The 12694-nt window shown below is 46.8% G+C and overlaps 1 protein-coding gene across 5 annotated transcripts in view; it reads right to left on the reverse strand.

Annotated features, from left to right (window-relative positions):
- The window catches only part of GNE (glucosamine (UDP-N-acetyl)-2-epimerase/N-acetylmannosamine kinase), a 30135-nt gene extending 17843 nt beyond the window's left edge, over nt 1-12292 (reverse strand). Inside the window, exon 1 of one of the 5 annotated variants that reach the window (XM_015849508.3) lies at nt 12273-12292. Coding sequence is in view for 4 of the 5 variants with exons in the window: in XM_085528777.1 (XP_085384903.1) it covers nt 176-355 (180 nt within the window). In the remaining variant the exon portion in view is untranslated. Of the gene's footprint in view, nt 1-175; nt 390-410; nt 646-9296; nt 9465-12272 lie in introns of those variants that run through there. The other 4 variants (XM_015849507.3, XM_015849506.3, XM_085528778.1 and 1 more) reach the window with 4 other exon arrangements.
- Nucleotides 12293-12694: the final 402 nt, after the last annotated feature.

The raw sequence follows: 12694 nt of genomic DNA on the forward strand, positions 1-12694 counted from the left end.
GAATTCAAATGAAATCACAGGGAAGATGCACGCGTGTCTTTGAAGCTGCACGAATGACGTTCCCAGATCAGACACAAACCTCTCACCAGACTCCCCTGCCGCACACACATTCCACATTTCAGTTTCGGTCAACGTTAAGTTTTGGGCAGCCCCAAAGCGGGATTATTTTTAGTACCTTGCTGACCCTCTGCAGCACAACTTTAACAAACAAACCGCCGTGAGCCACCCGCAGGCCTCGGTTCAGGCGGCGGGTTCGGGAAAGACCAGACGCATTTTCCCGAACCTCGCAGGCTCCCCCCTTAAGACAAACGACCCGCAGCTCCCCGAACCGAACCACCCGCAGCAGCAGCAGCATTGAGGCGCTCCTCCCCACACGCTCGCTCCTCCTCCCCCCGGTCCCACCGCCTCACCGGGGCCCGCTTCCTCCCCGCGCCCATCTCCGCCGCGCCCAGCCATGCGCGCCCCGCCCGGCGATGCCCACAGAGGCCCCGCTGCTCCGCCGGCTGCCCGCAGCCCGCAGCCCGCAGCCCTCCCTTTACCGGGGCCCATCCGCCCCGGTAGGGCCCGCTGTGCAGTCACCTCAGCCGGCGGCCGCCTCTCCCCTTGCCGCGCAGTACCGTGCGGAGCCGCGCGCATTGCAGCCCCGCCCACGGGGGGCGGGGGGCGACGGCCCGCCTGTCTGTCAGCGGCTGCCCGGGGCCGTAGACTGTGCTGTGCAGTGTGGCAGATCTGTGTGCTTCAGATGACTGTAAGACACGTAATTTTCTCAGACTGGGTCTGACCTGGATCTGGGTTCTATTCCTCTACACCCGCTACGTTTCCCTATGGAAGCAGCTAAATAAAATGCTGTAGTGCCACATAATCCTGTAGTGCCGCATAATCGCTGACAATAGCAGGACACGGGGAAATGGTTTTAAGTTAAAAGAGGGAAGATTTAGGTTGAATGTTAGGGGGAAGTTCTTCACTAGGAGAGTGGTTAGGCCCTGGAACAGGCTGCCCAGGGAGGTTGTGGATGCCCCGTCTTTGGAGGTGTTCAAGACCAGGTTGGACGGGGCCCTGGGCAACCTGATCTAGTAAATGTGTATGTTGGGTGGCCCTGCCAGGCAGGGGGGTTGGAACTACATGATCCTTGAGGTCCCTTCCAACCCGGGTCATTCTGTGATTCTGTGACAAAGGAGGGTTCTCAGCTGCGATTTTCCTCCCTGTGACGGATCTCTGATTAGTGCCGCTGAAGCCTGAGAAACTGACAGACTGATGTGGCAGGGCCATCCATCCTCAGACACTTAGAAAATACCAAGCTCATGTCACATTCATCTATTTGGCACCTATGCTCTGACAGTTCTTCAGTCTAAAGCGTATCTTTATTCATCCCCACCCCCAAGGGCTTCTCAATTACTATAACACTGGCCCACGCCATCAGAGGTGGTACAGCAGTAGAGGTGGATCCTTCCCACCACTATCCCATTACACACTGTTGTCGTGTGACTGGTGGTGGCAGAGGGGCAGTCTGACACCACAGCAGCTGACATGGAAGCGTATATGAAGCAAAGGTGTGACACTGAATTCCTCTGTGCAGAAAAAAATGGTACTCATTGGCTTTCATTGAAGCTTGGTGAACTTTTATGGGGACCAAACAGAGGATGTCACATATTGAGGTGGTGTGTGGCATGTTTCAGCAGTAGTGACAGTGATGTGAAAGACAAGTCATGTTCCAGATGGCTACACACAGCTGTCACACCATGAAGCTAAGAGCGTGCTGATCAGCTCATCCATGCAGATAGGAAGATTATGAACAGAACTGAATATTGGCTCCTGTGCATGATGGTTGCAATGTCAGAATAGCACAAAGTTTGCACTGGTTGGGTGGGTCCCACAAATGCTCTCACAGAAAGAACACCATATGCCAGTTTATCAGGACCTACTGAACCAACATGAAGCTGAAGATGACAGTTTCCTGGATCACATTATTACCGGTGACGAGAGGCGGTGTCTCCACTATAAGCTGGAGTCAGAATGGTCATTCATCAAGTGGTGACAAGTGAATTCCTCCTCAAAGAAAAAGTTCAAGACACAGCCCTCGGCAGGCACAGTGATGTGCATTGTCTTTTGGGATAGGAAAGGGATGACCCTCCTGGATTTCCTGGAAACCAGACAAACCATCAGTTCTGACTGCTATGTGATGACACTGACTAAGATGCAGGCTCAAATGTCCAGCGTCAAGTCAGAGAAGAAGACAACCTTTCTCTTGCAACACAGTCATACCAGGCTCCATACCAGTTTGAAGATGGTGGAGTGCACTGCCAGTCTTGGTTGGACTGTCCAACCATTCCCACCACATAGAGGGGCACCTTCCAACTTCGTCTGTTCAGGCTGATGAAAGATGAACTGTGTCACCAACATTTTCCTGGCAACGAGGTAGCCTTCACTGGTGCACACTGATAAAAGAGCAGCATGCAGGCTCTGCTCATCACTGTCAAAAAGCACAGCTATTGGTGGGGACTATGTTGAAAAAGAGTGTTTTGTAACTGAGAATTTACTCTTCAAAACAGTGCTGTTGTGCTCTTTGTTGTAGTTTTCTTGTAGGTAAGTAGGAGACATTACTTTCAGATCAACCTACGTAATGTGTGTTACATCCCTTCTGCTTTCAATTTCAGCTTCGCAAAAAAGAGAAGCTCACAGCACCTCCTGCAGGCAACTCAACTGAAGAAAAAAAAAAAAAAAAAAAAAAAAAAAGTTGCCTTTTCTCACAAGGTTTTGATAAACAAGTATGAAAATTTTCAGCCATAAAACATCTTAAGAGGCTTTTGTGGCAATTTATTAAGGAAAGAAAGAAACAAAAAACAATCCACCAAAGGCAATACTTGTCCCTGGGAATATTTCAAACTCTACTTGAAATTGATTGTTTCCAAGAGAGAAAGAATATCTAAGCTGAATCAGTAACTGAAGATGGGCTTACTTTTTTTTTTTCCAGAGAGGGCATGTTTGAATGGTTGCTGACAGTGCCACTGCCTTCTGCACGGAAATTACCTCCTCCCACCCAAAAGCACAGGAATGTGTCTTTTTAAATCAACATCTACGTCAAGTGTAGGTGTTATCTCCCTCCTTAACTCCCCATTTACATCTGTTTGATTTATGCCAAAACCAGTTGCTGAGTATAAGGAAGTGAAAACTCAGTCTAAGAGTTTCACAAGTAACCAAAAGCAGCCGTGCATATCCTTGTGCATTGTGCCAGCAAAAAAATGCATGAAAGAGCTTGAATAATAAAGGTGAGGGCATAGTGCTTCCAGGACAGCTGGTCCCTCTGATGCAGCCACTCGTTCTGAAGAAAGTGGTGTCCAGCAGCGTTCAGCTGCTGTGAATGCACTCTGTTGTGAATGTACCTCATAGGAAAAGACTGGGTAACAACTACTATATGATATAAGGAGAATACAAGCAGATGCACACAGCAGGAAAAGCATAACAAGATACTGCCTTTCTGCATTTTCTTCTTTGTTCTTCACAAAACTACCAGGTGAGCAGTGCACAGTCAATACTTACAGCAAGCAACCACAGCAGTTTTAGGTCAGTATCACCACAGCATGGGCTTGCAGCTTATATCTGATGTTTCAGAGGAAGGGGAGATAGGGAAGATGAGACAAAGTTGTTTATGCTATGCAAGATTTGGGGTTTTATTTCCTCCCCCTCACAGCACAGATTTCTCACATCCTTGATAATAATTTAGATGACATGGATGCTGGTAAGGTTTTTGGCACAGAGTTCCTTGCCAAGGAAGAGGAAATTAAAGAATATCTGAAAATCAAAGAATATATGATAAAATGAGGTCCATCAAAACCAGGTGAGGAGAACTGAGATTGTCATTGAAATTACAGGAATCGGATAAAGGCATCACAAGACTTTAAAGTTGCTAGTGTTCTATAACAGATTAATAATCTCTTTCTTACGGTTATGGTAACATCATGGTTTTTGGTGGATTATTATATAACTTATATTTACCTATAGAATTTGAATCAAGTTTCCAGTAACTTGCTAGAGTAGCAATAGTCACATAGTATGAAAGGCAGCCTCTGTTCTGGTGGGCTCTTTGGCCAAGGAGGGCTAAGATAGAACATATCTAAAACCCACGCAGAAGAGTGCTTACGACGTCAATGTGATTTATATCACTTCATTCAATCTCTGATGACTTGAGCCTACATCTTCAGCTGAAAGAAACTTTACACAAGTTGGGTGTTTTTTTTTGTTTTGTTTTTTCCCCCCCACCCTGTCTCTCTAAAAATAAAATAGTGGATCTGATCCACTTTCTGCTGCCATCACATGATCCACTCTGCTTGTGAGATCAATCCAGTGCTTTAAGGGTCTGTTTTCTTTTACTCAGGTTAAAAGCTCTTAAGGACGTGGTTTGTCTGTTTCAAGTTCCACTCGTGTACACTTCTGCTAGAATAAACATGATTGCTATTGCTGATTCATGCTTGTTGACACACGTCAAGCATCCACTAGGGGATACAGAACACTTCAAGCTGGTTTTGAAGCAGCTGGAGTTGAATAATGATGGCAGCCTAGCTGGGGTGATGCTTGTAGCAGGATTTTCAAGCAGGATGGCAGGATGCAGTCTGCTGAAGCCTGTGCTGTGTCTAAGCCTCAGATAAGCAGAGAAGACAGTCTACTTAAAACTGGCTGAGATGTGTTCAAACAGGAATGCATACAGCCACTGTACCTAATTGAGAGAATTTGGACAAAAGCTAGGGAGGAATCAACTTGATTGCAAGCTGTTGTCATTAGATAAGAACAGTGGTAAGTCTGTCAACAAACAGATCTCACTTTTCACTTCATCTTCCCTTGGGAGTGGTATTTGTCAGGCATACTTGGTAAGGGAAAACATGAAGAAGAAATGGCCAAGTTAGCTCAGTGCAAATGCCTCTCAAATGTGAAGGACAAGAGAGCAGAACAAAGTTCTACTAAGCTTTCTCAGTTCTCATCACTCTGAGCTTCTATCACAACTTGTTAATTCACTTTAAAGAGGCACAGTTACAAAGCATAACTTGATCTGCTATCTGGCTTTCAAGAGGAAGCTAAAGCTGCATCTTTTCTCCTCCATGCATGTTGTATTATAACAACCCTAAAGATGTAAGATACCAAAATTATGATCTGCCAGTAGTGCTGTGGCTCTAATCTTGTGTTCCACATTCCACCCAGCACTTGGCCCTCACTGCAACCTTCCTTTCAGTGATGGACTGGTGCTGGCCATTTTTGTCTCAACGGGTGCAGACAATGAGGGCAGATTAGACTCCCTACCCATAGACGAGTTTCTGTTCTTGTGGGTCTGTGCAGGTTTGCAAGCTCCAACAAAGGTGCTGAGATGTGCTGCCATGGAACAGGAAGTGCGACAGGCCAGAAGCAGAAATGCACATCTACTGATAGGACTGCCTGATTTTCCCTACTTCCAATTGAGATATGTTATTGAAAATAATATTAAATGGCTGGCAGTGAGGAATGTTGCAGCACCAAACTCTGTCCTTCTGTCAGTATTAACAAATACTTCCTGCACTGTGAGCAGGTCTGGAAGTTTCTACTTGTTCATCTTGTCCAGATAGTACATAAGCTTTACAGCTTTTTTATAGCTCCTAATGAGCCGTGTGTGTGTGTGTGTGTGTGTGTGTGTGGTGTGTGCATAGCAAGAAATGGGCAAATCTTCCTGACTCGTAAGCCTGTAACATACCGGGTCCAGTTACGCAAGCATCATTTTTCTTTGTGTGACTTTTAGAGCAGTCTTAAATCCTACACTATTAAGTGGCTGTTATCTGGTCCTGAAACAATGTTGTATTTTGGTATCCTTGCAGAAATGCTGTGAAGGGCTCAAATGACAGTCAAAAGCACAACATGGTTGGACTAGATGATCTATGGTTGGACTAGATGATCTTCTAGGTCTTTTCCAACCTTGATAATTCTGTGATTCTGTGAACATTTTCTGCATCAAGCACTATCTAAAAGTATATTTTTATTTTTAATTCTGGGTCAGGGAGAGAACAACCTCCTTCTTCTTTTTTTTGTTTTGTTTGGACTATCTATTGCCCATATTTTCATTACTAGCAATCTCCAGAAATGGTTTTGTTCTCCAAACAACAAGCAAAAGTCAAGGAAAAGTAAGAACAAGCACACAAATTTAAAGGAGGCACCATCTCTATGGACTGTGCAAGAAGACTGCCACAGACCTTCCGTAAACGCGTTCTACTTGGGCAGGAAGCCAGGACTTTGTAAATGACAAAGAGCAAAGTTTTATAGTTCAGGGTGACATTTAGAAAGGGAAAAAAAAAAAAAAAAAAAAAGCAACTCACATGGTAAATGATAATTTACTTCTTTCCTTCCTTCCTTTACACAGTTAACTGGAACATAAAATCACGTCTAAAGTATCTGAGTGATGATCAGCAGTTATTCTTAGTTAAGTTCCAGGACAGTCTCATTTTCTCAGCTGGACTTCTATGCGTGGTATTTCATTAGGGCTTTGATTTGGTACTCAGTGTTTGAATGAAATAGTCTCAGATTACAAAGTAAAAACTACTGCTAAAATATTTACTGACTTTGCGGGAAAGGCAGCGCTCCCAATAGGTGCTCCATGGGCTGTACTGAGGCTCTATGGGAAAGGCCATATGCCTGAAACACCACCAGAGACAAGCAGCCTATTTTCCCAAGGCGAGATGTGTGCCAGGATGTAGAAGGCCACCCAGAGCCATATGGTTACAGGCACCTTCTGATCAGCTTGGCTACGGAGGCAGTCATGTTAAAAATCAGCATAAGCATCCCTGCCTTTGACTAAGGGGACTATTTGCCAGTGCTTTCTAAAATCCTGCCAGGCAGTTCTGGAGTACTGACCCTGCGTAGCACACTCTCGTGTCTCACACAAATCCTTTGAGCTATCTCATTCTTTTACAGTAGAATTATGAGAAAAATGTGGCAATTGGAAAAGGATTTTCAAAAGGATGTTTTGCACATTTAAAGCAAGGTACTTAGCGGGAAAATCACCACGACCAACTCCCACCACATGGGATTATGCAGGTTTGCAAAAAAATGTTAGGGGGATCCTGGATTCTGCCCTAGTCTCATTTTTATGTAATGCATAAAAATCCCCTTTTCTTGAGCATCACAGGATTCTCAGTTCCTTAATTATTTCCCATGGCGTGGGCTGCCAACTGTCTCACTAGCTAAATACTCCAGGCTGCAGGTAGACTGGTTAAATATAACATGGCACAGGAGTAGCGAAGCAGAGGTGAGAATCCTTCTGGTAGGAGACCAAAAGTGAAAAGGTCCTCTCAGTTTTTGTGTAGTAACATTCTACTTTAAAGCCTGGGGGGGCTTCTGTTGCCCTCTGTAGCCATCTATGCTGCTCACTTCCTTGTTATGAATGGGGAGCTTTGACAAGGTTAGTTCCCATCTCTATGCTGGTTTACTCTTTTCAGATTCTGATGTCATGACATGACGGTGTCGTCTTTAAACTTAGGGCACCATGGGGAAATGCAGCTATAAGAGGTCAAAAAAACTTTGACAAAGAACTTTTTACTTAAAAATAAGGACTAGAGACACATTTGCAGTACTTGCTGGAAATCCACATTTTTAAAGATGTATCTTAGATGGATGCTGTCATTGGAGGATATCCAGGATAATGTTATTTCTCAGCACCTGCAGGGAGACTGGGAGCCAGATCTGAGCTCAAATCTGGCTGGGAAGCAAGAGGAAAGCCGGGATGTATAAAGACACACTTTGGAGAAAGAGGAATTTCTAGATGACATGGTAAGATTATTCAGATTCAAACAGGACAAGACCTCTTTGCATGTACAGGAACACATCTTAGGTTTTGCAATTAGACAGATATCACAGAATCACAGAACTGTAGGAGTTGGAAGGGATCTCTGAAGATCGTCCAGTCCAACCTCCCGCTAAAGCAGCTTCCCTACAGGAGGTCACAAAGGAGAGCATCCAGGCAGATTGTGAATAGCTCCAGAGAAGGAAACTCCTCAACTGCTGTGGAAAGCCTGTTACAGTGCTCTGTCACCCCCACAGTAAAGAAGATTTTCCTCATGTTCAGATGGAACTTCTTGAATCCCAGTTTGTGCCCTTTGTCCCTTGTTCCATTACTGTACACCACTAAAAAGAGCTTGGCTGGTAAGTACTGATAAGAACCCCTCTCAGCCTTCTCTTCCCCAGGCTGAACAGCCTCAGGTCTTTCTTTCTCTTTCCTCATAGAGGAGATGCTCCAGGCCCCTCATCATCTCTGTGTCCCTCCACCAGACTCTCTCTAGAAGTTCTCTGCCTTTCTTAAACAGAGGAGCCCAGAACTGGACACGATACTCCAGATATGGCCTCACCAGGGCAGAACAGAAGGATCTGCTGGCCACACTCTTTTAAAAATTCAACCCAAGATACTATTGACCTTCTTGGCCTCAAGGGCACACTGCTGCCTCATGGCCAACCTACTGTCCACCAGCACAACCAGATGCTTCTCCACAGAGCAGATCTTCAATGTCTTTTCTACATCCTTCCTGCGTGCAGTCATACCTTCTGGTCACAGACACGAAAAAGGATGAGCAGCCATTGAACCTGCTCTACAGGTGGTACTTAGCAGCCAGTGGTAACCACTTTGGGCACAGCCAACCCTGTGCTGGGAGTGCTGCCCAAGGGGAAGAAGCAGGGACCTGCCCGGGGCTTGCTGGGCACCTCGAACCCCTTGGAGACACCTCGTCAGCCCCCATGGCTCAGCATCCCCTTCTCCCTGTGTCTAGCTCTTTTCTGCCTTTCCCTCAGCACCACCTTCACTTCACTTCCATTAGCTAAACGCCTTCAGAGAGAACCTACCCAGACATACTGCCCCACAGAGATGCAGCTCCCACACCCACCCACTGCCCGTATCCTGCTTGGGATGTGAATCCTCCAAGGCTCCACATCTTTTTTCTCAGCGCTCCCTTCAGAGCATCTGGCACAATGGGGCCATGCCTCAACGCCACCAGGACAAGTCACAAGAAAGACGGTGCCGGCTGAGCGAAGGCTTCCAGCTCCTGAACCTTAGCACAGCCTACCCAGTAAAGCCGAAGCCGCGCAGCACGGCGGACCTCCCCGCAGGGCGGCCAGCATCCCACGCGACACGCGGGGATCGGGGGCTCCAAGACGCATCCTGTCCGCCCGGCGCCGGCCCCGCGGGGTCCAGGTACGGCATCTCCGGGCGTCGCCCCGCTCCCGGGGGCTCCCCGCGGCCCCCACACCTCTTCACCCCCCTTCCCCGCGGGCTGCGATGAGCCGCGCCGCTGACTTACATGGGGGCCTTGGGCGGGAGGCTCCCGGCGCGGCAGCACGTTGGTGCCCATGGCCGAGCCGCTCGTCGCCGGTGCTGCCGCTGCCAGGCCGAGCGAGCAGAGGGAACGGGAGAGGAGCCCTGAGCCGGCGGCAGCGGCGGAGCCGTAAGCACCGCCCCGAAGGGCGGGGAGGAGGGAGGAAGGGATGCGCGAGAGAGGGAGGGGGCGCGGCGGGGGATGTTGCTGAGTCTCAGGGTCGTCGGGGGTGTGTGGTCCGACGGTGCCTTGCACCCCTGGAGCCTCGTTCAGCTCAGCTGCAGGGGCGGGGAGCTAGGGCCGAGGTGCTTGGGAGGCAAAGCCTACATGGCAACTGCATCGAACAGCGGTGCTTCCAAGTGCAGGTCCGGGAGGCAGCAGCAGCAGCGAGGACTTCGGGAGTCTGCCCCCAGCTGCTGCTTGCATCCGTGTACCCCATTTCAGGGCTGCGTCCTCTGTGGCTGCTTGCAGCTGCACTCCGTCCCCCGGGCAATGCTGCACGCTCACCCTGCTCCCGGACAGACCCTCAGCCCACACTCATACCGAGCTGCTGCCGCACCCGTGTGGCCCTGACTTGCAGGTTCCATGGTACAGCAGTTCTTCCCTGTCTGGCTTCTGGTCTTAGGCATACAAGCCTCGATATGTGCAGAGAAATTAACTGTCCCCAACCGTTCTCTCCTTTCCTACTGTTTTCCTGTGTTCTTGTCATAGAATCATAGAGTTGTTAAGGTTGGAAGAAAACACTAAGATCTTGTCCAACGATCAACCCACCACCGTTATGCCCAAACACATTCACCCTAACACCTTTATAGCACAACAGCTTCAATAAGCAGATCTGTGTCAGTTCTACTGGGCAGCTCCCACTCTGTGGCCAGATTTGTGCCTACATGTAATCAAATCTGCAGTAGTGGTCATAACCATCACCAAAAAAAATTGTAACTCAGGACCCACATGCTGCGCTAATGACTGCTTTCATCCCTCCTCTTATAGCCATAGAAGTTTATAGTTTTACATTTCATTGCCATTGCGTTTCTGGTTGCTTGTTTTACACTGTTACATACCTAAAAACCAGGCAGCTATAGGAAAAGGTTTCAAATTTGGACACTTGTAGAATAGGAGCTTGAGGAGGTAGTTTGCCATGAAACACATGTTGTGTTTTTCCCTGTTCTCCACACACATAACTGGCATAATTTTTTTTTTCTTTAAAGTGTTTTAAAGTACTTTTTTCCCTGTTCTTTGCTTTTTCTGTGTCAGAAAGTTACCTTAAATTTTTCTGTCAGCAGTCTGAACTGAAACCCATCTGTGCTACACTCTCTTCTATTAAGCCACATCTCTCCTTTATATTTTTGCAGCTCTTAGTGCTTCTCAACATTGAAACATCAACAGATTTTCTTCCCCCAGAGCAGTATTATGCGTATGTATGTATTTCCATATGTGCATAAATATACATAAGTCACTCTGACAGAAATGTCTCCTTTCTTAGTTCCTAAGGAAACGACCACAGGTACAAAGAGTGCAATAACACTATTTCAAAGAGCTGTGCATTTCCACCAGCAATGAACAAGAGCCTGCATGCAACTTTCATAACAATCTGCACCAGCAGAGGCAATCCACTGTTGGTATCACTGTGGCTGAAATGCACCACCCACTGCCTCACTGTGTGACATCTGCTGTTTGATCTCCATACACTTTCAGCAAGCACCGATAAACATCAGTGGGTACCATTTTTTTTTCTGCATGAAGGAATTTAGTGACACACCTTTGCTCCATCTGCACTTCCGTGTCAGATAACATTCTGTCAGATTGCCCCTCTGCTGCCGTGTCACACAGCAACAACATGTAATGGGACATTTGTTGGAAGGATCTGCCTCTACTGCTGTACCACCAACACCTATGATGGTGTGGGCCAGCATTACAAAATAGGAGGTACTACTTTCTGAGAAGCCTCGTATAAGCAGGTATGTGGTTTTTTGAAGATTTGCCTGTTATGGGAGATTTCAGAAAGCAAACTGTATCCATATGTTCCCATATCAATTGCATGGCTACTGAAATTTCCCCAGTGGTAACAAAAAAGGCCTGTTAGAATTGGAGCACAAGGCTTTCTATTTTCTCTCAAACGGTGCAATATTAAAATAAATAAATAAATAACAAAAGAACCCCACCTAAATTCCCCCAGGCCCAACTTCCTTCTTACTGTACTTTTCCACCTTAGCAGAGATTGGTCATCTTGCTTCCCCAGACCTCAGTCACCACCTGTCTGGCATGGGACCTCTACTTCCTACTCTCCTGATGATTAATCCACTGCCAGAACAACTGGCCTTTGTTCTCGAGGGATAATAATACAAACTCATTCATCCAACTCACTTGTTCCTCTCGTACTATGTTAGAAAGCACTGAGTCTGCTAGGAGCTATGTCTGTGGGGGCACTTCCATTTTATCCTTACCTCCTCACATCAGGCCTTTTATTATCAATTAGCCCTTTTTGCTTTTCCTGAAACCTCACAAGAGCAAAAGCCACTTGCTGGCTTGGTCAGTCAGCTAGCACATAGTTCAAAGCAGCCCTGTTGTCTGGTAGTGAGAGAAGGGAGAAGTTTTAAAACTGTACAGCTACATGGGATATTAATATGTTTACAGTGATATATGGACTACACAGTGATGGCACTGAAGCTACAAAAATTCATACCTACCAGGGCATCTCCACATCTTTATCCTGGCCTTTCCTACCAGGATGTAGGAAACACATGCTTTTTTCTCCTAATTTTCCATGGGCTGTCAACACCTTACAGGTTCATGTCTCCTCTGTTTTGAGGGCTATGTGGCTTGGAGTCCTCTGGTCTGACCAAGTGGAGAGGCATTAGGCATGGAGGGAACTGAATTTTTTGCAGTATTTTTCTGTTCTTGTTCAGGAATCCAGAACCCTGAGCTGGTGGTGCAGGAAGCTGAGAGTAAATAATAACTTACCTGACCTCTTCTCTTTGCTTTGAGGCAGGGAGGAACAGGGAGAACTTTCAGAGCAAACTCTGATTAACCTTGCTACACCAGCTCTTCTTGTTCTACCCTCCGCTATGTCCCTTTATTTGTCTGTTGGTGGCTCCTGCTAAGATGACGTGCAAAAAAGATCTACTCAGAAAAGAGAAGGCACTTCTACGTAGTTCATGCAGGCTCTGTTACAAAAAAAGGCACTCCACAAACACTGAAGGAATTCAGTATAACAATGAGGGCAATCAAGTTACTGAAGGAAAAAGGAAGTGTCTCAGTTTTTCCAGTATGACACAAAAAGAGGAGGTTTCACCAGTCACTGCAGTGAAGGGCTGTGGACGCCTCCAGCCAAATGGGGTTCTCCACTGGCATTCTACAACCCTCTTGGGGCTAGCCAGCTTTAG

Source organism: Coturnix japonica, chromosome Z (genome assembly GCF_054131305.1).
Source record: "Coturnix japonica strain WE chromosome Z, WE-NBRP24, whole genome shotgun sequence".
Lineage (NCBI taxonomy): Eukaryota > Metazoa > Chordata > Aves > Galliformes > Phasianidae > Coturnix > Coturnix japonica.